At 46.0% G+C, this 24,014-nt stretch overlaps 1 protein-coding gene across 1 annotated transcript; it reads left to right on the top strand.

The window, feature by feature from the left end:
• The first annotated feature begins 204 nt into the window (after positions 1-204).
• Positions 205-22,474, top strand: LOC132833299 (uncharacterized protein C4orf54-like). Its single transcript, XM_060851465.1, has 3 exons — positions 205-731; positions 1,272-4,370; positions 22,336-22,474. The coding sequence occupies exons 1-2, from the start codon at positions 205-207 to the stop codon at positions 4,348-4,350; spliced, it is 3,606 nt and encodes a 1,201-aa protein (XP_060707448.1). The 3' UTR covers positions 4,351-4,370; positions 22,336-22,474.
• Positions 22,475-24,014: the final 1,540 nt, after the last annotated feature.

Here is a 24,014-nt window from a genome sequence, read left to right as displayed (position 1 = left end):
CAGGGTGCCCTGAGCAGACAGGGTTGTTGTGTGAGGTGCAGTGTGCTGGGGCGGGAGAGTTGCCGGTACCGGGACACTGAGACACTTCCTCTGTCCCTCTGCAGGGAATGCTGTCCCTCCTGGGGCAGCTCGGGGACGGCCGGGATTTGAACCTGTGGCTGCTGACGTGACGCCGTGTGGAGGGGTCGAGCGGACCGTCGCCAAATGCTGTGCCTGCACTTGTCGGTGGCCGGGCCCCGGGGATCTACGGCGAGCTGGGCTCCCCCCGCCCGTGACACCGGTGAGAGAACCGCGGCGGCGGCGGCGGGGCGAGTGAGCAGCCCACCACGGAGCGCCGCAGAGCCGGCGGAGCGCCCGGAAACTCCCGGCGCGGCCAGGGAGCCAGCGCCCATGAGGAGAGAGGGAGATTCTCGCCGGAGTAACGCCGGCGGAGCGGGAGCTCGGGCGGGAGAGCGGGGCGACTCCTCCGCCGAATTTTCCGGCTACGAGACCGCCGCGGGCTCGGATATTTACCAGAGTTTTAGCGACAGCGACAGCGACCAAGTCGGGTCCTTTGGAGCGCAGCCGGGGCGCAAGGACGGCGGAGCCCGGCTGGAGGGAAGCTCGGGCGGAGGGGAGAGCGGGTGCACGGAAATTTGGGCGGATTTGGCGGCGGAAGGCAGCGACGAGGTGCATTTTATAACCACGCACCAGATCCAGCTGTATGAACTGGACCATGACGGCGACTGTGAGTTTGCATTGGGATCTTCCTGTGCACTGGGATCTTCCTGTGCATTGGGATCTTCCTGTGCATTGGGATCTTCCTGTGCGCTGGGATCTCCCTGTGCGCTGAGATCTCCCTGTGCATTGGGATCTCCCTGTGCACTGGGATCTCCCTGTGCATTGGGATCTCCCTGTGCACTGGGATCTCCCTGTGCATTGGGATCTCCCTGTGCATTGGGATCTTCCTGTGCGCTGGGATCTTCCTGTGCACTGGGATCTTCCTGTGCATTGGGATCTTCCTGTGCGCTGGGATCTCCCTGTGCGCTGAGATCTCCCTGTGCATTGGGATCTCCCTGTGCACTGGGATCTCCCTGTGCATTGGGATCTCCCTGTGCACTGGGATCTCCCTGTGCATTGGGATCTCCCTGTGCATTGGGATCTCCCTGTGCACTGGGATCTCCCTGTGCATTGGGATCTTCCTGTGCATTGGGATCTCCCTGTGCATTGGGATCTTCCTGTGCATTGGGATCTTCCTGTGCACTGGGATCTCCCTGTGCGCTGGCGGAGAGCGGCGCCGCTTATTCCTTCCTGGACAGCAGCTCCCCGGAGAGCGACGCCTCGGAGGAAGGCTCCCTCACCCCCCGGGCTTCCGCCGGAGAAGCGCCGGCGGCTCCGGGCGCCGCGCCCGGGCGGGAGTCGGCGGGCGATGAAGGTGCCCGGCGGGCGGGCGCCGCTGGCGGGCACGTCCGCCTGTCCATCCGGGCCAGCTCCCGGGCGGTGGGCGAGGAGCGGGCTGCACGCCCGGGCGCCCGGGGGGCGGAGGCGAGCCGCTGCAGCTCCGGCGCAGTGAGTGAGCTGGACGAGGCGGATCAGGAGGTCCGCAGCCTGACCGCCCGGAGTTTCCGCAGCCTGGCGCGCCTGGGCGATGAGTATCTGGACACTGACTGCTCCGGTAATAGATCAACCGATTTGTCATCGCTGTCAGGGGGGAGTGTCGGGTGTAGCCGCTGGGCTGAGGGTGTGGGGGCTCATTGCCGCAAATCAATGGGCAAGGCAGATTGCGGAGAATTTCCTGCCCAGGCAGCAAACGGCAGCGTTAGCGCACCCGGGGAGGACCCCCGGAGCCCAGAGGGAGGTCCCGGGGAACTACCCCCCGAGGGAGAGGGGTCACAACCCGCCAGCGCAGCCCAGGACAACCCGGCGGGGCGAGGCGGAGAATCGGCGCAACTGGGCTCCCGGGTCACCGCGCCCGGGCAGACCGTGCCGGAGGGACAGCGGCACCCCCCCCGGGGCTCGGGTCCCGGCGATGGGCTGACGGACCCCCCGGCGGCCGGGGGCGGCGCGGGGATGGCGAAGCCCCAGCGCAAGTCGCAGCGGGCGTCCAGCCTCCTGCAGAACATCATCTGGAAGCGGATGCAGTTCGAGCAGGAGCTCCGCATGGAGCGGGGCGAGATCAGCGACACCAGCTCCCCCGGCCGCGGCTCCAACAGCCCCCCGGGCCCCGAGCAAGGCCACTCGGCCCGCGGCAGCCTGTTCCCGAGCCAGCGCAGCGCTTTCCGCGCCTGGCCGGACGCCGGCGCCAACTCCGCCCGAGCGGGCCAGAGCATCCGCGCGGAAATCGCCCAGAGCCCGGGCCGGGACACCAAGATGTCCCACCTGTTCGTGCCCGGGATCCAGCGGGCACCGACTGGCACCGAGCCCAGGAAAGCCTCTCCCCGGGACCACCCGCCCCCTCCCAAAGGGGCAGCGGAGGGGGACAGCGCCGCCGTCCGCTCGCCAGAAATCCGCATCAAGGTGCGGAGCCGCCGGAGCCCGGGACCGGGGCCGGTCCCTGAGGTCCGGTGCCAGCCGCTGATGTTGGCGGAGGCTGGGCATGAGGAAGGGGGCAGGAGCAGGGCTCAGCAGCACTTTACCGTCCGGGACATCCGCGACAACATCCAGAGGCTCCAGGCGCCACTCCACCGGGTCCGGGACGTCCGCAAACTCCTCAAGAGCTCCTACCACATCGTGACCGTGCACGGTGGCACCGTATCCCGGGAGGAGAGGGTCCCACCGGCCCCGACCCTCGCCAGCAGCCCCTCCGTACCCATCGTCATCAAGTGCCAGGCGGTCAGTAAGAAGCAGCTCCCCGGCAACTGGAAGTCTGGTGCCCGGGCCAGTGGTGGTGGTGGGAGCCTGGAGAACGCCGTTAACGACAGCACTTTGCCGCAAGCGGCGAGACCTGGGTCCCCGGACACCGCAATGATCACTGGCTCCAGGTCGGTGCCCAGGGCCAGCCTCCCGGTCACCGGTGCCGGGAGAGCGGCAGCGAGCCCTCCCACCTCCGGAGCAGCAGCCCCGGGACTGGACAAGGCGCTCGGCGCCGGCTGCCAGGCCGAGGCGAGTAAGCGGTTGGCACTGGAGAAGTTGACGGCGGCCGTGAAGAGTATGGAGCAGCTGTACGTCTTCGACCGGAACGAATGGAAGCGCAAGAGCGAGGCGGTTCCCGGTGCCGGAGCCCTGGCCGGGAGTCACGTCCTGTCCCTGATCGCCAGCGAGGAGGCATCGGGCTCCGACCGGGAGGCACCGGCGGGCACTCAGCCTCCCGATCCCACTCGCAAAACCGAACCCTCCACCACCCCCGGGATCCCCAAGACCCCCGGAGCCGCCGCCAAGTGCACGGTCCCACAGCTCTTCACCGTGGCACCGGTGAGCCAAGCCCCCGCCAGGAGAGAGTTCAAACCGGCAGCCACTGTCCGATCCCCGCCGGTGCAGCCCGAAGTGCGCTCGGTGCGGGCCCCCCTCCGCCCGTCGCTGGAGGAGAGTGAGAAAGCGGCGCAAAACGTGGCGGATGCCCGGAGCGGCCCTCCAGCAGAGTTTGAGAACTACCTGACCATCCCGATCAAGCAGCCTCCTGCCCCCGAGCCTCCCACCACCTACTCTGCCATCCCCGGACGCCTACACAGCCCGAGCCCCAAACAGCAACGGGAACCATCTCCCGCCACCATCTACCACCAGCCTCCGTCCCAGAAGCCCAACCCCAGCCCTGCCCTGGTGGTGCAGCCCCCAGAGCTGATCAGCCACGCCAAGTTGGTGGAGAGTCCCCCGGTACCGTGTTTCCCGGGCCCTCACACACAGCGCAAGATGTTACTGGACCCCACCACCGGGCAGTACTACCTGGTCGACACGCCCCTCCAACCTGCTCGCAAGCGGCTGTATGACCCAGAGACCGGGCAGTATGTGGATGTGCCCATTCCTCAGCAGCCCCTGACACCAATGTCTGTGCCCATGTCTCCCATTGCAATCAACCCTGGCGCCTATGGTACCACCTACATGCTGTACCCGGGATTTCTGCCCACGCCCGCCCTGCTGCCCCCTCTACAGAGCCAGCTGGCCCGGGCCGACAGCGAGCGCAATGAGACTGTGAAGCCCCCCAGTGCGATCAGCCAGCCTGGAGAAGCCCAATACATGGAGAGTCCTTATTACTTCCCCACTGGCAAGTCCATGAATCCCACCCACACCGTGACCTCTCAGCACATCACCAGAGCCAGCAAAGGCTTCCCAGAAGGTAAACCAGTCATCAGCATCACCTCCCAACCTGGGCCGAGGATCATAGCGCCGCCATCCTTTGACGGAACCACCATGAGTTTTATTGTGGAGCACAGATGAACAGTCCTGGATCAGTGTGTGTGAGTACATACCTTCACCGGGAATCAGCACTGCCTCAGGTTTAACCATGCCAACATCGCAAAAACCTCAAAACCATAGCATTTTGTTTAACACTCGTTAATGAGTAGGGTTAATAAAACAAAGAAAAACTGTAGATGCTGGAAGTAGGGTGTATGAATAGGAAGGGTTTGGAGGGATATGGGCCGGCTGCTGTCAGGTGGGACTTGATTGGGTTGGGATATCTGGTCAGCATGGACGGGTTGGACCGTAGGGTCTGTTTCCATGCTGTACATCTCTATGACTTTAGAGTGTGTGGCACTGGAAAAGCACAGCACGTCAGGCAGTATCCCAGGAGCAGGAGAATCGACGTTTCGAGCATAACCCCTTCACCAGGAATCATGATGATTCCCCTGCTCCTCAGATGTTGCCTGACCTGCTGTGCTTTTCCAGCACCACACTCTGCACTCTGATCTCCAGCATCTTCAATCCTCACTTTCTCCCTGCAGATTCTGGAAATCTGAAACAGGAATGGCTGGAGAAACTCAGCAGGTCTGGCGGCATCTGTGGGAGAGAGAGACAGAGTTTTAACATTTCCAATTCAGTGACCCTTCATCAGAATCCTGCTCTCCCTCCCTGCCAGACCTGCTGACTTTTGCCAGCAGTTTCTGTTTTAGCTTTTATAGTTATCGGGTTAGTAATCCAGAGGGTTGTTCAAATGACCTGAATATTGAGTGCCTGTCCTACCTTGGCAGTTGGAGAGTTTAAATTTGTTTATATGATTGAGTAAGTGAGGAATAAGGACCGTAAAATACCAGATTGTGGCAGGAGTTCATCTGGTTCAATTATGTCCTTTTAGGGAGGGAAATTTGCAGTCTTCACCTGGTCTGGCCTACATATGACTCCAGACCCACAGCAATGTGTTGACTCTAACTGCCCTCTGAAATGGCTGGGCAAGCCACTTGAGACAGTTTTCTATGAGCAATTAACACAGCAATACTCAGGTCCCATGAATGAATAAAGAAACACTTCATTCAATGAGAATAGTTCATACTGTTAAATATTTTAGGTGGGAAAATGAATAGATCATCTAACCCCTTGAGCCCCTTCAGTTCTCTGTTCAATTAAACCACAATTGACCTCTATCTCAACTCCACCAACCTGTCCTGCTTCTGTATCCTTGGTACCCTCACTATATTAATCCACAGAGGGTGAGAGGAAAAGGTTTCAGGTTTCTAGTCTCTGAAAAGAATGCTTTTGGGATGGCCCTCCCTCTAACTGTCCTTCCAGAGAAAACAGTTCCCTCACTATCAACCAGCTCTAACTCTTCAATCGTCATGTGGAGGAGCCAGTGTTGGACTGGGGTGGACAAAGCCAGAAGTCACGCAGTGCCAGGTTATAGCCCAACAGGTTTATCTGAAATCACAAGCTTTCAAAATGTAACCGCTTCACCTGATCAAGGGGGAATGCTCCGAAAGCCTGTGAGCTCAAATAAATCTGTCAGACCATAACCTGGTGTCATGTCACTTCTGAATTTCTTCAGTCATTGCAATTGGATCATTCCCTAATGAATCATCCTTGAGGAAGTGCAATATATTTTATAAGGAATATACAGTTGTATCTGATATCGTGACAATATTAGTTATGGATGGGAAAACAACTGCCTATTTTATTGTTCTCATTAACTTGTTTCCTAGTCACCCCTCTTGTTTATGAAACGGTATCTTTTTGCTCGTACACAGTTCCGCTGTTGTTTTCCGATACAGAACAGCAATGAATTAGTCTTCATTTGTGGACTTTGTCAATGACACTATTTTCAAATGCTGTAACTGAGCACAATGTCAGATTGAAGCTGTCATCTGATACCCACCTGCGCTGGCACTCTCCCTCAGTGCTATTGTTAGTTGGGTGCTGAGACAGGTGTCCAGTGAGCATTTACTTTCAAGGGACAAATTGGAACTCAATTGCATAACCTCAGACCCTGATGCAATTTTGAGGTAAAGGTGAGTGGACAGTGTGACATTGCTTATTTACACTGGCAATGTGCAGGCTGACCAACACTCCTCAAAGCTGAGGGCTGCTGCGAAAGAGAACAGTGAAAGCTGAGTTCCCTGTAAACCATGTACAAAACCTGAAGGTGCCCACAATGGTGCCCCACAAGTCAGACACTTGAAATTTTCACTCAAAAAGACCTAAAAGGCCTTGTACCTAAACAAATTGCCCACACACTCCAAAAGGAAATTAGAGGTCACAAAATAACTTTAAACTTTATCTTTGGGAGACTAGCAAGATCAGGAACCAATTTTGTCTGATAACCTGGCACCGAATGCCATATTCACACCCTGAAAGTGGCAACAGTGCCAACCCCAATAACAGCAACCACTGACTGTTTGCAGGTGGCTGGTTTCACACCTGAATGTTAAACTAGGCTCAGTCATTGCAGGTGACGCCGTTTTAGTGCTGAGGCATTGCAACCACTGAGCCAACCTGCTAGCCCTTTGCTCAATTTTTCCATCCATTATCAAAATATGGTTGGATAGTGGGAGGTCAGCTTTCTACCAGTAAGGGTGGGAGCAGGACGTTTGCTCTCCCTGAAGGTGAAATGGGTGAGGTTTATAGCATTCCCCAGAATCATACCCCTGGATGTGACTGAAATGACTGCAGACATTTGCACCTGTATGTATGTGAGCTGAATATCTTAAATAACTGATAATTTTGCTGCTTTGCCTTTAGCGCATCATCCCTCTGTCACAGTTTGGAAGTGAATGAGGGTAAGGATCTGGGGGTGAGTGTGAGGGGAGGTTCTGGCGGTGATTGTGAGGGGAGGATCTGGGGTTGAGTGTGAGGGAGTGGTGGTGAGATACAGGGTAGGACAGTAGCATGGAAAAATGGGTGAAGAAGAGACCTTTCCTTTTATTCATTGGATGTGAACATCACTGACTAAGCCAGCATTTATTGCTCATCCTAGTCCCAGTGAAGAGCCAACTGCATTGCTATGGGTCTGAAGACACATGTTGGCCAAACCAGATTTCCTTCCCTAAAGGGGATTAGTGAACCAGATTTTTTTTCCCAACAATCAACAACAGTTTTATCATTACACTCTGAATTCCATTTTTTAAAAGTTGAAATTTAACCATCTGCTATGGCAGGGTTTGAACACAGGTCCTCAGAACACTACCTGGGTCTCTGGCATAACAGTCTAGCAATACTACCAATAGGCCATCCATTCAGGCAGGCCCCCAGCCAGCTGAATTTAGAAGTTTTAAACTATTTTTTCTTAAAAAAAAAATCCTTGCTTTTGCTGGCTTAATGGTTTAATGATTTTTTTCTTCGCCTGTTGTAAAACCTCACAATATAAACAAACTTTCACTAACACTCCATGAGTCTGCTTTCTGGGTTATACTGGCGTAAAGCCATTATTCAAAAAAGATTGACCTTAGTTACTTTTCACAAGCAAAAAAAAAGATTACCATGCATCACACACCTTTCATCATAGTAACAAGAAGGTAAAGGTTTAAGAGAAGTAAATAAATAGAGAGATTTCAGGGTTTTTAACCTGGGTGGTTTAAGTTTGTAATTTCACACCCTGAAAGTGGCAACAGTACCAACCCCAGGAACAGCAAACACTGACTGTCTGCAGGCGGCTGGTTTCACACCTGAAAATCAAACTAGGTTCTGCTTGAAGCCAGCATTGAAGCAGATTCCTAAGTTCCTTCGAAGTGGGGTTCAGCGGTTTCCAAAACATAACACCATCAATGGAACAAACTATCCTCAGGATCTTCATAGTAATAATAATCAAACAGTGTCTGAAACTGAGATACATGAGTGAATACTAGGACAAATTGCCAAAAACTTGGCCAAAGTGCTGTACTTTAAGGAGTGTGTTAAAGGAGGAGGGAGAATTGGAGAGGTTTAGAGAGAGAGTTCTGGACCTTAGGGCTCAGGCAGCTCATGGCCATTACTGGCAGGGTATTAAAATGGGGGATGTTCAAGAGCTCAGAAATTTAAGATTGCAAATATCTTGGAGGGTGGTGGGGTTGCAGATGGCAATGCTAAAGAGTAGCCCAGCATCCTGCGATGATTTGAAAACAAGGATGAGAGGCTTTCATTTAAGACATTGCTTAAATGGGAGCCTCTCTAGGTCAGCAAACTGAGTGATGATGGGTGGGCAAGACCTGGTGCAATTAAGCACAAGGGTAGCAGAATTTTGGATGACCTTAAGTTTGCAGAGGATGGAATGTGTGAGACTAGCCAGGAGTGTTTGGAATAGTCAAGTCAGGAGTGACCAAGGAATGAATGAGGATTTCAGCAGCAGATAAGCTGAAGCAGGGGTGGAGTTCATGTAGTGGAAGTGAACAAAGGTGGTATTAGTGATGACATGAATATATGGTAGGCATTGCAAACATCCAACCATTGCACAGATGTCACAATACCTTGGTGAACAATCTTTGCATAGCATTAGAAATTATAAACTTCAAGCTATCATATAGCGAGTCTGAAAACATGCTGTTTTTTAAAGGCAGGAATGTTGTACCAGGAGGCACACAATGTATTATCTCTAGGTAGCACATTGCTCTTGGCCAATAATGATCTACAATAACAGGAGCTTTGTTGCAGGAAGCAAGATAGACATGATGCATGAAAAGTAAACTTCTTTGGTGCTAAAAACATGAAAGATAAACTAGAAATACAGGCGACACCAAGCATCTGCAGAGTGGATATTTCAGGACAATGAGCTGAGTCTGAATTGGGCAGAGTTGAGAACTAACAATTTCTAAACAAACACAGACTCAATGTTAAAATGGTTAAAATGACCTGTCTGAAGATAACAACTTCTGAAAGAAATGGCTGCTCTTTTAGTAATTTCCTTCCATTTGTCAGCGGTTTTAGAGCAGCAACATCTGAAATGTGAAACTTGCAAAACTTCTATATTTATAACTACTAGATTAATGCAGTTTCATCTGAATTATTTGGCTGTATAGTCATGGTACTAAGATGACTTATTTTTCCCGTTAATGGTGCATCATATAAAATATCAGAGTGTTTTGTTTGTAACTAATTTAAGATGGTGGCGTTTACTATAAATGATCTAAAGAGAGAGTCAAAGTTGGGCTGTTGTGTTGCTAGAAATAGCTCCAAGCTGCATGCCCTATCTAATGTTAAGTACTTTAGCAGTTGTGCCAAGAAGCCAGTTGCTGATATTCAAAACAAAGTTGTTGATCACCATGTCATGAATACGAAATAGTTACAGCACAGAAACAGGCCATTCAGCCCATCATGTTGGTGTTTATGTCCCACAAGAATGTCCTGCTGCCCTATTTCATCCAATTCTGTCATTTCTATTCCTTTCTCCCTCATGCACTTGACTGGTTTCCTCTTAAATGCACCTTTACTATTCCCGGTGGTATTGAGGATTTTTAAGCTCGGTGGTTTAAATTTGTGATTTTCTACTTGAAGCCGTCACCGTAGAGGATTTCTAAATTCCTTTGAAATGAGATTCAGTGGGTTTTTTTTGATTCTCACCACACACAACAAAGGTTTCTCCTCAACCTCTGTCAACTTTTTTGTGATTAATTAACATTTCTGGTCCTTTGAGTAATCTCCCACACAAACGGAAACCTCTTCTTGCATCTACCCTATGAAACATGCATGCTGATATCACCTTGGAAACACCTTCCTTTGTTATCCATTTTCTACAAAATTGTTGTAGACCACCCCACACTCAAGCCCACCCTCACTCACCCACAAAAACCCTTTCCTGATCTCAATGAGATGGCATCTCTCCATGTATCTTGTCAAATCTTTCAATGTTAAATACTTAAGCTAGATCAACCCTAACTCTTTCATATTCGAGGCAATGTAAGCCCATTCTGTGCAACCTGTCCTTGTAACCTAACACCCTAAACCCTGATAACGATCTGCTATATCTACACTGCAGTCTCAACTTAGTGTTTCGTTCCTAAAGAACAGTGAATTCAGGAAGGGATACCCTCGGTGGGCTCCAACCAGAATATATGCAAATAAATTTTTAACTTCCTCACCTTCTTTAACCCAGATCTCTTGGAGCAAAGGCAATTGTCCAAGGTTGTCAAAGGTGCTATACAAATGCAAGATGTTTCACACATTCAGTATTCTTAAACTGTTCATTATAATCTTATAATTTATGAACTTGTTTAAATTACTAAATTAGGAACAGGATGAGGTCATTCATTCCCTTATTCTGCCATTTCGTTTTGATTGTGGGTGAACTCCATTTACCACGCGGTTATGTAACCTTTAATAACTTAACCCACAAAAAGATGTGGGGAGAATGTTTCCCTTCTTGGGGTAATTGAGAACTAGGAGGGCACTGTTTTAAAATAATGGTTGTGCATTTAAAATGGAGCTGAGGAAGAATGTCTTTTCCCTGTTGGCATTTGGAATTCTCATTCCCAGTCAGCAGCAGTGGGTGGGTCTTTGAATTTATTCAAGTCTGAGTTCCTCTGTGTTTTGATTGACAAGAAAGTCAAAGATTATAGGCCACAGGCAAGAAGGTGTAGATGAGACCACAACACATTAGCCATAATCTTACTGGCACCAAAGCATGCTCAAGGGGCTGAATGGCCTCATCCAGTCCATATATCTTATGTTGTTTTGTTATCATTAACATTTTCCCAACCACAAGCTTTGCTTTCTTTGGCTTAATGTTTAATCATACGTTCTTCTCAACAACTAATCGTGATAAATTGCCGTATCAATGTGTCTCATTCAGTGTTGGTTTGTTATTTGTCACGGTGTAGTTACATGCTGTAGCCACCAGGTAACTCATTTTCTGAGATTTCTGCCAATTCTGTTGCCATTTTGGAAAAAGCTTGTATTCATCAATGAGCCTAACCCTGAACCAACAGCAGATATTTTGAAAATGGTAACTGAGTAAAAGACGTTATTAACATTTAATCTAGAGGCAGGAAGAGTAATCTGACCCCTCCCAGCTCCACAAACCCCCTGTTGCCAGGATCCTTGTGGCGTGAATAGGCTGCTGTACACTAGGGCTGCATCTGACCAAAGCAAGATAAGCTAAACAATATTAATTTGTAAAGTTCCACATGTTACCTATTCGAAGGGTATCAGGTGAATGTGTGAGATTACTGAGCATTGATGGTGCATATATACTATAACATATAAATTAAATATATATATATGTGACTATTTTCTAGAATATGGGATCTTGATCAGATGGGCCAATGGGCCAAGGAGTGGCAGATGGAGTTTAATTTAGATAAATGCGAGGTGCTAAATTTTGGAAAGACAAATCAGGACAGGAGGTATACACTTAATGGTAAGGTCCTGGGGAGTGTTGCTGAACAAAGAGACCTTGGAGTACAGGTTTAAATTGCCTTCAAGGTGGAGTCACAGGTAGATAGGATAGTGAAGAAGGCAGTTAGTATGCCTTCCTTTATTGGTCAAAGAACTGAGTACAGCAGCTGGAAGGTCAGGACATTATAGGCTGTCCGGGACATTAGTTAGACCACTTTCAAAATATTGCATGCAGTTCTGGTCTCCTTCCTATCAGAAGGATGTTGTGAAACTTGAAAGGGTTCAGAAAAGATTTACAAGGATGATGCCAGGGTTGGAGGGTTTATGCTATTGGGAGAGGCTGAACAGGCTGGGGCTGTATTTCCTGGAGCGTCGGAGGCTGAGGGGTGACCTGAGGTTTATAAAATTATGGGGGGCATGGATAGAATAAATAGACAAGGTTTTTTCCCTGGGGTGGGGGAGTCCAGAACTAGAGGACATAGGTTTAGGGTGAGAGGGAAAAGATTTAAAAGAGACCTGAGGGGCAACCTTTCACACAGCGGGTGATGCGAAGTATGGAGTGAGCTGCCAGAGGATGTGGTGGAGGCTGGTACAATTGCAACATTTAAAAGGCATCTGGATGAGTACATGAATAGGAAGGTTTTAGAGGGATATGGGCCAAGTACTGGCAAATGGTCAGCATGGATGAGTGGAACTGAAGGGTCTGTTTCCGTTGCCGTACGTCTCTATGACTCGATAAGTAGGACTAGGCCATTCAGCCTCTCACCTGCACTACCACTTCTCTCCACATTCCTGTTTGTAGCCCATTAACCCATGACTCTATTTTAATTCAAAAATGTGTTGACCTCATCCATGAATATATTCAATAACCCAGTTTCCACTGATGTCAAAGGTAGAGAATTACAAAGTATAATTTTTTTAAAAAGTCTGTAAATGCTTTTTCTTGTGCATTCAACAGGACGGTTTGCAATAATACCATTGAAAACAGGAGCAGGAGTGTACCATTCACCCCATTGATCCCATTTTGTCATTCGACATGATCTTGACCGATACTCTATCTCTATGCTATATTTTCACTCTCTCCACATAATCCTTGACACCTTTAACCTTTAGATTTCTATTTCTTTCTTAAATATATTCAGTGACTTCACCTCCACAGCCTTCTGCAGTAAAGAATTCTACAGGATCACTACCCTCTGAGTGAAGAAATCTCTTCTCAGTTCAGTCTGGAATGGCCTCCCTGTATTCTGTGACCCTGAACCCCGCCCCCTCCAAAGTCACAAGAAATATTATCCCTGCATTCAAGAAGATTCCTTCTCATTTTTCCAAACTCCAATGAATGCAGGTCCAGTTGAACCAAACCCTGCTCATACAACAAACCTTGTCATCTCAGGAATCAGTCTTTGCTGCACTCCCTGTACCACAAGTATGTCTTTTCTTAGGTAACGAGACCAAAACTGTGCACAGTACACCCTGTTGTGGTCTCATCATGGCTTACTACAGCTGCAGTTAATGCTTCCTTGCTCCAGTACTCAAGGCCATCACTCCATTTGCCTTTCTGACTGCACAGTGTATTTGTTTGCTTGTTTTTAATGCCTGATATACAAAGTCATTAAGTTCTTGTTGACAATCAACACTTGCCAATCTATCGCCATTTAGGTAATACCCTACCATTCTGTTTTTCTGACTAAAATGACCAACTTTACACTCATTATCTCTGTGACTCTATAGATTTTGCCGTACAATTGCTCACTCACTCAATGTGTCTAAATCATCCGAGCTCTTCTTTACATCTTCCTCACTCCACACAATCTCACCTAGCTTTGTGCCATTAGCACAATCAGTTCCACTATAACATGATTATGGAGAAACCGCGCTTTAGAAACCGTGCTTAAAGTGTTGGTGCTGTAATTGCATTATAGCCAACACACATTTTAAAGGTTTGTGTTGTAGAAAGTGTCCCCAGTTTGTCAATCGCATTACAGCGAATTCACATTGACGAAATGGGTGTCATAACAGAATGATCTATACTACAGTTGGCTTCCTCATGCAAACACAACATATATTGTGAATAACTGGTGTTCATGCACTGATCCCTGCGCTATCCCACTTGTCTGTCTTACACTCCAAAAATGACCCATTTATTTATGCTCTGTTTACTTTCTGTTAACTAACTCCCAATCCATGCCAGTATATTATCCCAAATCTTGTGAGCTTTGATTTTGCCAGCTATCCACTAATATGGAAACTTTACCAAAAGCTTTCTGACAAACCAAATACATCACATCCAGGGCTGTCTCTCTATTCTACGAGTTATGAGCTCAAAGAACTCCAATAGGTTTGTTAAACAGCATTTCTCTTTCAAAAATCCATGTTGACCTTGTATAATCCTGAATATTAATGCAGGTCATTATGCTTTAACATTTATTTCATTAACGCGAATTCACTGTAAAACAACTGACAAATTGGGGACACTGTTTCTAAAGCACAAATTTTTCAAGCATGTATTAATTATAATGTGACTCTGACCACATTAGATTAAATGGTGCTGTTATTATGTGATTTTCTCATAACACTGGATTGCACAAGGATGGAACTACCGCATTACAGCAGAACTGACTGTACAAGGGGAAAACCAATATCTCTACTGCATGAGAAGAGAGTGTTGATTGATCAGCAAGCGAACCCGTGATTATTCAGAGCATTGCCCTGAGAAATGACCCAGCTACTGGCAACCCCCTGTCTTGTTGAACTGAAATAGACACAATATGTGGAGGTACTCTTTCTGTCTATAAAGAACGGTGCCACATGTATTCATAACTTCCAGCACACACAAGTGCACCACTTTGGAAGCCCAATGGATAATCCTAAATTCATTGTCACACTCAGAGTTATCCAGCAACCGCTGTCCATTTGCAGAATTGCATTAATGTTGAACATTGTGATGTGTCCAATGTGGCTGGTTGAATACAGGCAGTACCTAGATTGTTGCAAAGAACAATTTGCTGTTGATAAGTTGGCTGGTCTTTGAGAAGTACAGCCAACCTACTTGGTATCACACTGGCACTGAACGTTGTATACGTCAGGCCAACACTGTGTTGCACTTGCATGTGCTGGAAGCTACATATTTGAATATACAGAGCCCTGTTCTTTGCAAACAGAAATAGCATGTTCACATACTGAATCTGTTTCAATTAAACAAATTAGATGACAACAATTTGCTCCTTCATTTCCGAGGCCAATGCCTTGAGCAATCAGACCCAATCTGCCTGATTTAAAATTTAAACAAAGCTTGGCAGTTAATTGTCAATCAGCATTAATGGTGCATTCCATGGCAATGCCTCTACCAGATAGAGTCCGCTTGCCAATCATAGAGTCATAGAGCTGTACAGCATGGAAACAGACCCTTCAGTCCAACCCATCCATGCCGACCAGATATCCCACCTGCCAGCACCTGGCCCATATCCCTCCAAACCCTTCCTGTTCATATACCCATCCAAATGCCTTTTAAATGTTGTAATTGTACCAGCCTCCACCACTTCCTCTGGCAGCTCATTCCATACACGCACCACCCTCTGTGTGAAAAAGTTGCCCCTTAGGTCTTTTTTATATCTTTCCCCTCTCGCCTTAAACATTTTCCCTCTAGTTCTGGACTCCCCGACCTTAGAGAAAAGACTTTGCCTATTTACCTTATCCATGCCCCTCATAATTTTGTAAACCTCTATAAGGTCACCCCTCAGCCTCTGACATACCAGGGAAAACAGCCCCAGCCTGTTCAGCCTCTCCCTATAGCTCAAATCCTCCAACCCTGGCAACATCCTTGTGAATCTTTCCTGGACCCTTTCAAGTTCCACATCATCTTTCCGATAGGAAGGAGACCAGAATTGCACACGATATTCCAACAGTGGCCTAACCAATGATCTGTACAGCCACAACATGACCTCCCAACTCCTGTATTCAATACTCTGACCAATAAAGGAAAACTACCAAATGCCTTCTTCACTATCCTATCTATCTGTGACTCCACTTTCAAGAAGCTGTGAACCTGCACTCCAAGGTCTCTTTGTTCAGCAACACCCCCTAGGACCTTACCATTAAGTGTATAAATCCTGCTAAGATTTGCTTTCCGAAAATGCAGCATTAATACTGTTCTCTCATGGAGTATAAATGTTAGCTTACATCTCAAATGGGTATTCTTGTGAATTGTGACGATTGCAAGATTAAAAGCTTTGATTTAATGTGCCTTTTATCAGCAATATTCAAATTCTGTCTTACCATGAGGAATCCAACCCTTTGGGAGAAACATTTCCATCTTAAATGAGACACTGAAACTGTGTCCCTAGATTCTAGATTCAACCACAAGAGCCCACATCTTCTTAGCATCAGTTTTGCCAAGACCCGTTTTGAGAAGAATGAGGGTTAAATTTCCAAATTCATTGGGCATTGGCACAGCCTACTCAAATTTTCCTTATAAACAACCATTTGAACATTCTGTGAACTGCTTCCAAAGCCTCTGTATCACTTCTTATATCCCTGTGTGGTGCCTGTGCCGTTTTGTAGATTCTTCTTTCATCATCGTTTCCTAATTTACTCCATGTTCTGGAACTGCGGCTGGGGATAGAAACTGTAGAACGCACGTATTGACCACCGGGGAGATGGAATATAATCTCTGTCCAACTGTGAGCAACTTGACCCAACAGCATCAGAGTGACAGACAGCTTGAGATCATAGACACAATCTTGGGGATGTGACTCAGGGTGCTGTGGACATCCACTGTTGTATCTTTACACCCCACCCTCCAAAGTTCTGCCCTTTCTTTCCTTTGGCATTTATTCTAGACTTGGGTTTAAGAGGGGAGGTGATGGCCCAGTGGTTTTATTGTGAGACTGTTAATTCAGAAACCTAGGATTTGAAATCCACCACGGCGGATGGTAGAATTTGAACTCTAAGAATCTGGAATTAAGAGTCTAACGATGACCATGAATCCATTGTTAATTTTTGGGAAAAGCCCATCTGGGCTGGCTGTGCTTTTCCAGCACCTCACTCTTTGACTTAGGAAATCCTTGCCTGGTCCTGGCCTATGTGTGACTCCAGACCCACAGCAATGTGGTTGACTCTTAACTATCCTCTGGGGCATTAGGGATGGGCAATAAATGCTCGCCCCGACAGCAATGCCTCGCCCGATGAATGAACTTTAAAAAAACCTGCTTGCTGCCCAGTGACTTTGCTGTGCACACAGTTCTGGTCTCTCTAGTCTCTGGAATCTCCTTGCAATCCTGTTCCTGTTGGTCTGCTCTAGCAAAGAGAAAGATATGTCCATTTGATCCACTCTGCTCCCTTCTGTAGAAGCTATCATGGCAGCAACAGAGAGGGGCAGTGCCTGAGGCAAGATATAAGATGCTTAGGAGATCCTTAATGTGCAATCAGCGTCAGTGGCTCTCCCTCACCAATCTGGTTTGAACTTCAATCTCCATTTGAAAGTGAGTCAAAGTTTTGCATTGTGTTTTCAGAAATTATGCTCTGATAGGGGTGTCAGGCACACTATCTGTCTGGATGATGGGATTTATGATCTAGCTCACTGTAGTTACGGTAGAAGAAACCTCCTTGGATCATACCTTATTTAAACTTATTTAACACCTCTGCTCAAACAGCAGGGGAGAGAAACCTCAGATATGTTCTCGAGAGCATGTGCACATTAGGTTCTCTGTTGAGTCATTGTGAGGCTTGTGTCTTTCAGTCAGTAGGTCGACCAAGCACTCCCGTGACTCGCTGTCAGCCTGTCCATGTTTCTAAATCCAGGGCCAACCATGCCCTGGGCAAAATAGGTCCTAACCATGAACTCCCTCCTGTCTGTAGTCTGTCTGTAAGATGGGACAGTAAAATTGGGTAAAATAAGAACTGGCTATGATGGGCCAAATGGTCTCTCTCTCTCTCTCTCTCTCTCTCTCTCTCTGTACCATTCTTTGATGATTATGGGCTCATGACTCTGGACCCACATCCTTTTGACTACCCAGAAGGCACTGGTCTCCCTGACATCTGGTATTGCAATCTGTAACTTCATTTAAATACTGCCTGGTCCATGCTGAGAGGATGGAGGGAGGGGCGTTGGGAAGTGAGAGAGACACTATTCATTATAGGTTTGTGGGGCAGGGGAACTGCCATCACCAGGGGTATGGCAACCAATCATCATAGAGTTATTCAGCATGGAAACAGGCCCACCCTTCGGTCCAGCCAACCATGTCAAACATAATCCCAAACTAAACCAGTCCCACCTGCCTGCTCCTATCCCATATCCCTCCAAACCTTTCTTATTCATATACTTATCCAAATGTCTTTTAAACATTGTAAATGTACCCACATCCACCACTTCCTCAGGATTTCATTCCACACATGAACCACCCTCTGCGTAAAAAAAATTGCCCTCTTTTTTTTAAATCTCTCTCCACTCTCCTTAAAAATAATATTTAAACAAAGTGCTTTAAAATGCAGACTTTCATATTTCTATGATTTTTTTATATCTTGACCTATAATATATAACCTTTAATAATTATGTAATGAATGTTGCTATGCTCCTTTCAACCTGCCTTGCTTTTGCTAGTGTGTGGGGGCACAATAATTTTCGGGGACTGAAGTCGTTTGGGGAACGATGACTTTGGGCTCAGTGCAGGGCAGGAAATGATGGAGGGATGAAGATCGAAGATACAGGCTGTGTCATAGTTGGAGGAATGCAGAGACCTCAGAGGGTTGTAGGGCTGTGGAGGTTGGCTTACATTGAGCAAAAGTGAAATACTGAGCCTGTTGGAAATCTGAAATTCAGAACCGAAAACTGCGGGAAACCCAATTCAGCTGGTTCTGCAGGGAGGCAGAAACAAAGTTAACGCTTCCGGTCAATGGTCTTTCAGAACTGGAAATGGTGGGGGGGGGGGGGCGGGGGAGGAAACTGAATGTTGCATAAACGAGTTTGGAAATCAGAAGTGGGGAGGGAAAAACAAAGGAAACTTGTGAAAGGATGGGAGGGGGAGGGAAGCAGCAACTAAAATCCAAAAGGGATGATGCTGAAAGACACAAAGGGATAGCAATCTGAGAGTACAGAATTTGAGTATTATTGAAAGGAGACATTTTGATGAAGAATGTATTTTGTACTTATCAGGGCATTTGCAAGACTATAAATTTTAAGGGAAAACCACATTTTGTATTGTTTGAGAACAGAATGCTGACTGGTTGGAGATGTTGACTCTGATTGTTGGTGACATTGTCATGGAGAATGTACCAGTTAGATGATGACTTACGATTAACTGCCAAACATTGTTTGAATTTAAACCAGGCAAGTTGAATCTGATTGGTCAAAGTCCAAAATCACATGACTCCAAGTTATAGTCCAACAGGTTTATTCGAAACCACAAGCTTTCAGAGACCCCGTCTCTTCCTCAGGGGTCATGTGATTTTCAACTTTGTCCACCCCGGTCCAACACCAGCACTTGCTCATCTGATTGGGTCAAGGCATTGCTTTGAATAATTAAGCAAAGAATGATTGTTGTCTATTTTTTAAGTTGAGACAAGCACAATGTGTGGACATGTTCTTTCAGAAAACAGTGCTCTGTGCATCAATGTGTGTAGTTACCAGGATACACATCATCAAGTAAGCTACATCACCTCCATCAACAATCAGCATGCTCTTCTAACTCAGTATAAAATGTTCTTCCTTTTTACATTTTTAATTCTTGTAAACTTCCTGATGAGTACAAGATGAAAATCTTCAGCAAAATTTTTTTTTACAATAAAACTACAAAGGGGATGATAACAGGATAGGTAAATAAACAATTAGTTAAAACAGAACTATCATTCAGTCTCACTGTCTGAAAAAATGGGAGGGATGTTTTCCATTTAAAGTTGTTGAATTCATCAAATATCCTTAGGATGATGTTTCAAACCCACACCACTTCTACCTAAAAGGATAAAACCAGCAGACACATGGGAACATCACAACCTACAAGATCCCCTCCAAGCCCCTCACCATCCCGACTTGGAATTATATCGCCGTTCCTTCAGTGTCACTGGGTCAGAATCCTGACATTCCCTCCCTAAGGGATATTCTGGGTCTACCTACAGCACATGGACTGCAGCAGTTTAAGCAGACAGCTCAGCCCCACCATCTCAAGGGGCAACTAGGGATGGGGCAGTAAACGCTGAGCCCGGCCAGCGGCACCCATATCCAAGTGAATTAAAAGGCAGTTTGCTGTTGTGGCTGATAACGTGCCTAAAATGAGAAATGTTCCTCAAGATTATGTCTCTCTTTGTTTATATGAACATACAAAATAAGAGGTACAGTTAGTAAGTTTGCAGATGACACCAAAATTGGAGGTGTAGTGGACAGCGAAGATGGTTACCTCAGATTACAGCAGAATCTTGATCAAATGGGCCAATGGGCTGAGAAGTGGCAGATAAACTTTAATTCAGATAAATGCGAGGTGCTGCATTTTGGGAAAGTAAATCTTAGCAGGACTTATACACTTAATGGTAAGGTCCTAGAGAGTGTTGCTGAACAAAGGGACCTTAGAGTGCAGGTTCATAGATCCTTGAAAGTGGAATTGCAGGTAGATAGGATAGTGAAGCATAGGATAGCATAGTTTGGTATGCTTTCCTTTATTAGTCAGAGTATTGAGTGGGGGCTGGTACAATTGCAACATTTAAGAGGCGTTTGGATGTGTATATGAATGGGAAGGGTTTGGAGGGATATGGGCCTGGTGCTGGCAGATGGGTCTAGATTGGGTTGGGATATCTGGTCGGCATGGATGGATTAGACTAAAGGGTTTGTTTCCATGCTGTACATCTCTATGACTGTATGATTAAATTAGGCCATTCAGCCCCTCAGGCCTGCTTTGTCATTCATGATCACAACTGATCACTTGTGTCCTCAGCATCACATTGCTACCTATCCCCTGATAACCATTGACTCCCTTGTTAATCAAAAATCTATCTACCTCTGCCTTACAATTACTTGGGGAGCCTGCCTGTCCCCACCTCCCTGCCCCCCCCCCCCCCCACCCACCAGCCAATCCCCACCATCTTCCCCTCCACCTCCCCCCCAAATCCTGTAATATCATAGTGATGAAAAGGTTTCTATTACAGACAATCAGCAAGGTATCTTTACAGCCAGATGGAAATTTGAAAACCAACTTCTCAGATTTTTTGGGTTAGGGATTAAAGAAAGCAGAAACCTTGTTATATGTCAAAGTCTCCCACCACTCCTATCTTGACCTGCTGCCAGTGACAGAGTGAGATTTGTTTACTTTGCCATGGGAACCCAGGTCTCTGCCAGCTGGTGGCTTCCCATGTGTTGATGATAGTTCACTGTCTAATGGACTTAGTCATCTTCCTGGTAAAGGTCACTCCTCATGTTGACCACAATCAAAGATAGCAGCAAAGAGAAGCAGAGATTTCAAGTCACAAGAGGATAGATTTGCAGGGTTACTGAGTAAGGGTGCGGGAAAGGACTAGACGAGGTGCTGGTCCAGAAAGCTAGTGCAGATGCGAAGAGTCGAATGGCCTCCTCTGCACTGTAACTGTTCTATAATTCAAACAAACCAGTTGAGAGGATCAACATCAATAGAGAAAATAAAAAAGGAAAAAATTAAGATAGAAATTCCTGGATGTAAATAATCAAAATATACAGAGATGGTTAAAGGTGACAGGACAAATTGATATGGCTTTTTTTTTAGAAAAACATAATCATATGGTACTCTGTACTTTGTAAATTGAATATTAAAGCAAATAAGGTATGCTAATTATATGTAGCACATTGCTTATGTCACAGCTAGCTTCTTATTTTTAATTCTGGACACCGTAATTGAGGAACAATGTTAAGGCATTGAAGAGGGGGCACTTGAATGGTTTCAGGGATGAGGGATTTCTGTGAGGTGAAGAGACCACAGAAGCTGGGATTGCTCGCCCGAGATCAAAGAAGAAATGGGAGAGATCTAAGAGAGGCTTAAAGATTATGAAAGGGTTTTGATCAAATAAGCAGGGAGAAGCCATTTTCATTGGCAGGGGATTTGGCGAATATAGATTGAAGGCAACAAAGTTGATAAATGCTGCGGAGAGAGAAACAGAGTTAATGATCCAAGACCAATATTTTATTCTTTTGTTCAGTTTTGAAGAAGAGCATTGCTTGGCCCAAGATTATCTCTGTTACTCTCTACAGATGCTGCCAGATTCTTAAAGCACATTTGGTTTTTATTTCAGGTTTTCAGTATCTGCAGTTTCTTTGCTTTTGCTTTGCAAATTTAAGGTAATTGGCAAAAGGGCTGAGTGGAGAGATAGCCAGAATTTTATTTTTTATTCAGTAAGTTATTCTGTTCTGGAACACGTGCCATAAAGAGTGCAGTAAGCTAATGCAATAGGAATTTTGGTGATTTGCAAAAGCATTTGGAAAAACATTCAAAGCTTTGAGGAGAAATCAGGGAGAGTGGGATTTAATTAGAAAGTTCTTTCAAAGAATCAGCACCTGCACACTGGGCTGAATGCCCTCCATCCGTGCTGATCGTATAGAGTTCCAATCAGGTACTTTCTTTAATTAATCCTATACTATAAATAAATTGCTTTGTCTTATTTATAAGGGTTAAAATGCATTGTCAAACGTAAATGCAACAATGTAAGATATGAGACTAATTCTGATATTATCTATTTATTCAGGAGGAGATGTGACTGAAGAATGTCATATGAAGACTGCTTTATAATGCAAAACAACTTCTTAAAACTTCCTTAGGATTTTCCTATTCTCAAATGTAGTTATGTGTGTTTACTATAAATTCTTTACTGTTCAAAGTAATAAGCAACATTTTTGGCAGCATGTATAAATATTTTATGCCAGAGCATTCAATGCCTTTTAATTTTAATGACTGACGACACTAGATGACTGTGCATTTGCTCATCATTTTGATATTAAAGATGATAACTGGTTTGTCATTGTAGTGAAACTTGTACATGACAGCACTTTGATGGTGGAAGAGTTGATAGCAGTAAGTCACAGATAAACTAATATTTGACTGTAAGGCATTGAGGAAGAATTTTGTGACCCTATTTGAACTTGTGCACGTTTGACACTTGTGGTGCCAACGCACTCAAGATAATATTATTCACAAGCAAGTCCTAATAAACTGTGACATAGGTTATTCAGTGAAGGATAATGTTACCAAGTGCAAGCAACTCCATCTGTTACATACCTCAATTTAAACTTAATTGAAGGTTTAAGCTGCAACTGCCTTTTGTATTAGGGTTGTGCAGAGCCAAAAAAAAATCTAATCTATAGAATAGTTTATACCAGTTTTAGATTTTATGTTTTATTTGATTCAAACTTTCTGACTCTGGTAAGTCTAGATGGCTGTTTCCTCATGATTTTGTGACAATTGCTATGCTGGTGATAGCGATTTAGCCTGACACTACTTATTTTTAAGCAAAGCAAAGGCTTGGGTAAAGTCAAGCAGATGTGGTTCCTTGAAGCAGTTCGTATTTGTTCACTAACAGTTAGTTGACATAAGCACATCCATTGGTTATTTAGTGCCATATGTAGCATAGACATGAAGGAAATAGTGACCATTGCCTAGAATGATAACTTGTAGCTCTTTGCATTTTATTTCATAGAATCTGGCGTAATATCAGCCTTGTACACATTGTACAATTTTATTCATTGCTGTCCTATCATGGAGTCTCACCCTCTGTGGGCACCTTTTTAGAGTATCCTTTAAAGTTAGCAAATGGGAAATCTGGCAACACACACTTGCTATTTCCAGAAGCACACCCCTTGGGTGCCTGACTCCTGGCGGAAATACAAACATCAAAAATTTCATCATTGCACCCAGCTACCACCAAGCTGTCGGATTCTGCACCCTAACATCAGGAATTCTAAATGATGCTTTCAACCAAAGTCAGGAGCAAATAACAGGTATAATCTAGTCAGAGGTAACTTGGTAATTTTACAGGACAGGAATATCTAGTCATTTAGTTTTAGTGGTGTGTGGAGATGATACTCTTTGGTTTGTTATAGAAGGTCCTGGTGCTATGTCAATCCTGTTTACATTTGCAATAATTCTCAGGGTTTCTAGCAAGACCATTTGCACTTCGAAACTACAGGCAGAGCTAATCTGTTACTGAACCACCAAAAAGATAGATTCGTACTCCTTTTTGAAAATAATACTTTAAAGATATTCAGTGATCAGCACTGTTCATGTTTGGGGTAAGGACAGAATTCTAAAGCATTTCCCATTGTGATGTTAATGGCAACTGCAGTGCAGCTGAGCTGAAAAGTAATTTTTGGGTTGGATGGCAACTTGTAACACATGCACCAGTTACAGTGCACGGTTTGTATTAAAGTA

This window comes from Hemiscyllium ocellatum, chromosome 36, assembly GCF_020745735.1.
Source record: "Hemiscyllium ocellatum isolate sHemOce1 chromosome 36, sHemOce1.pat.X.cur, whole genome shotgun sequence".
NCBI classification, from domain to species: Eukaryota; Metazoa; Chordata; class Chondrichthyes; order Orectolobiformes; family Hemiscylliidae; genus Hemiscyllium; species Hemiscyllium ocellatum.
The sequence above is the reverse complement of the archived record's forward strand: the minus strand, read 5'-3'. Positions and strand labels throughout refer to the sequence as shown.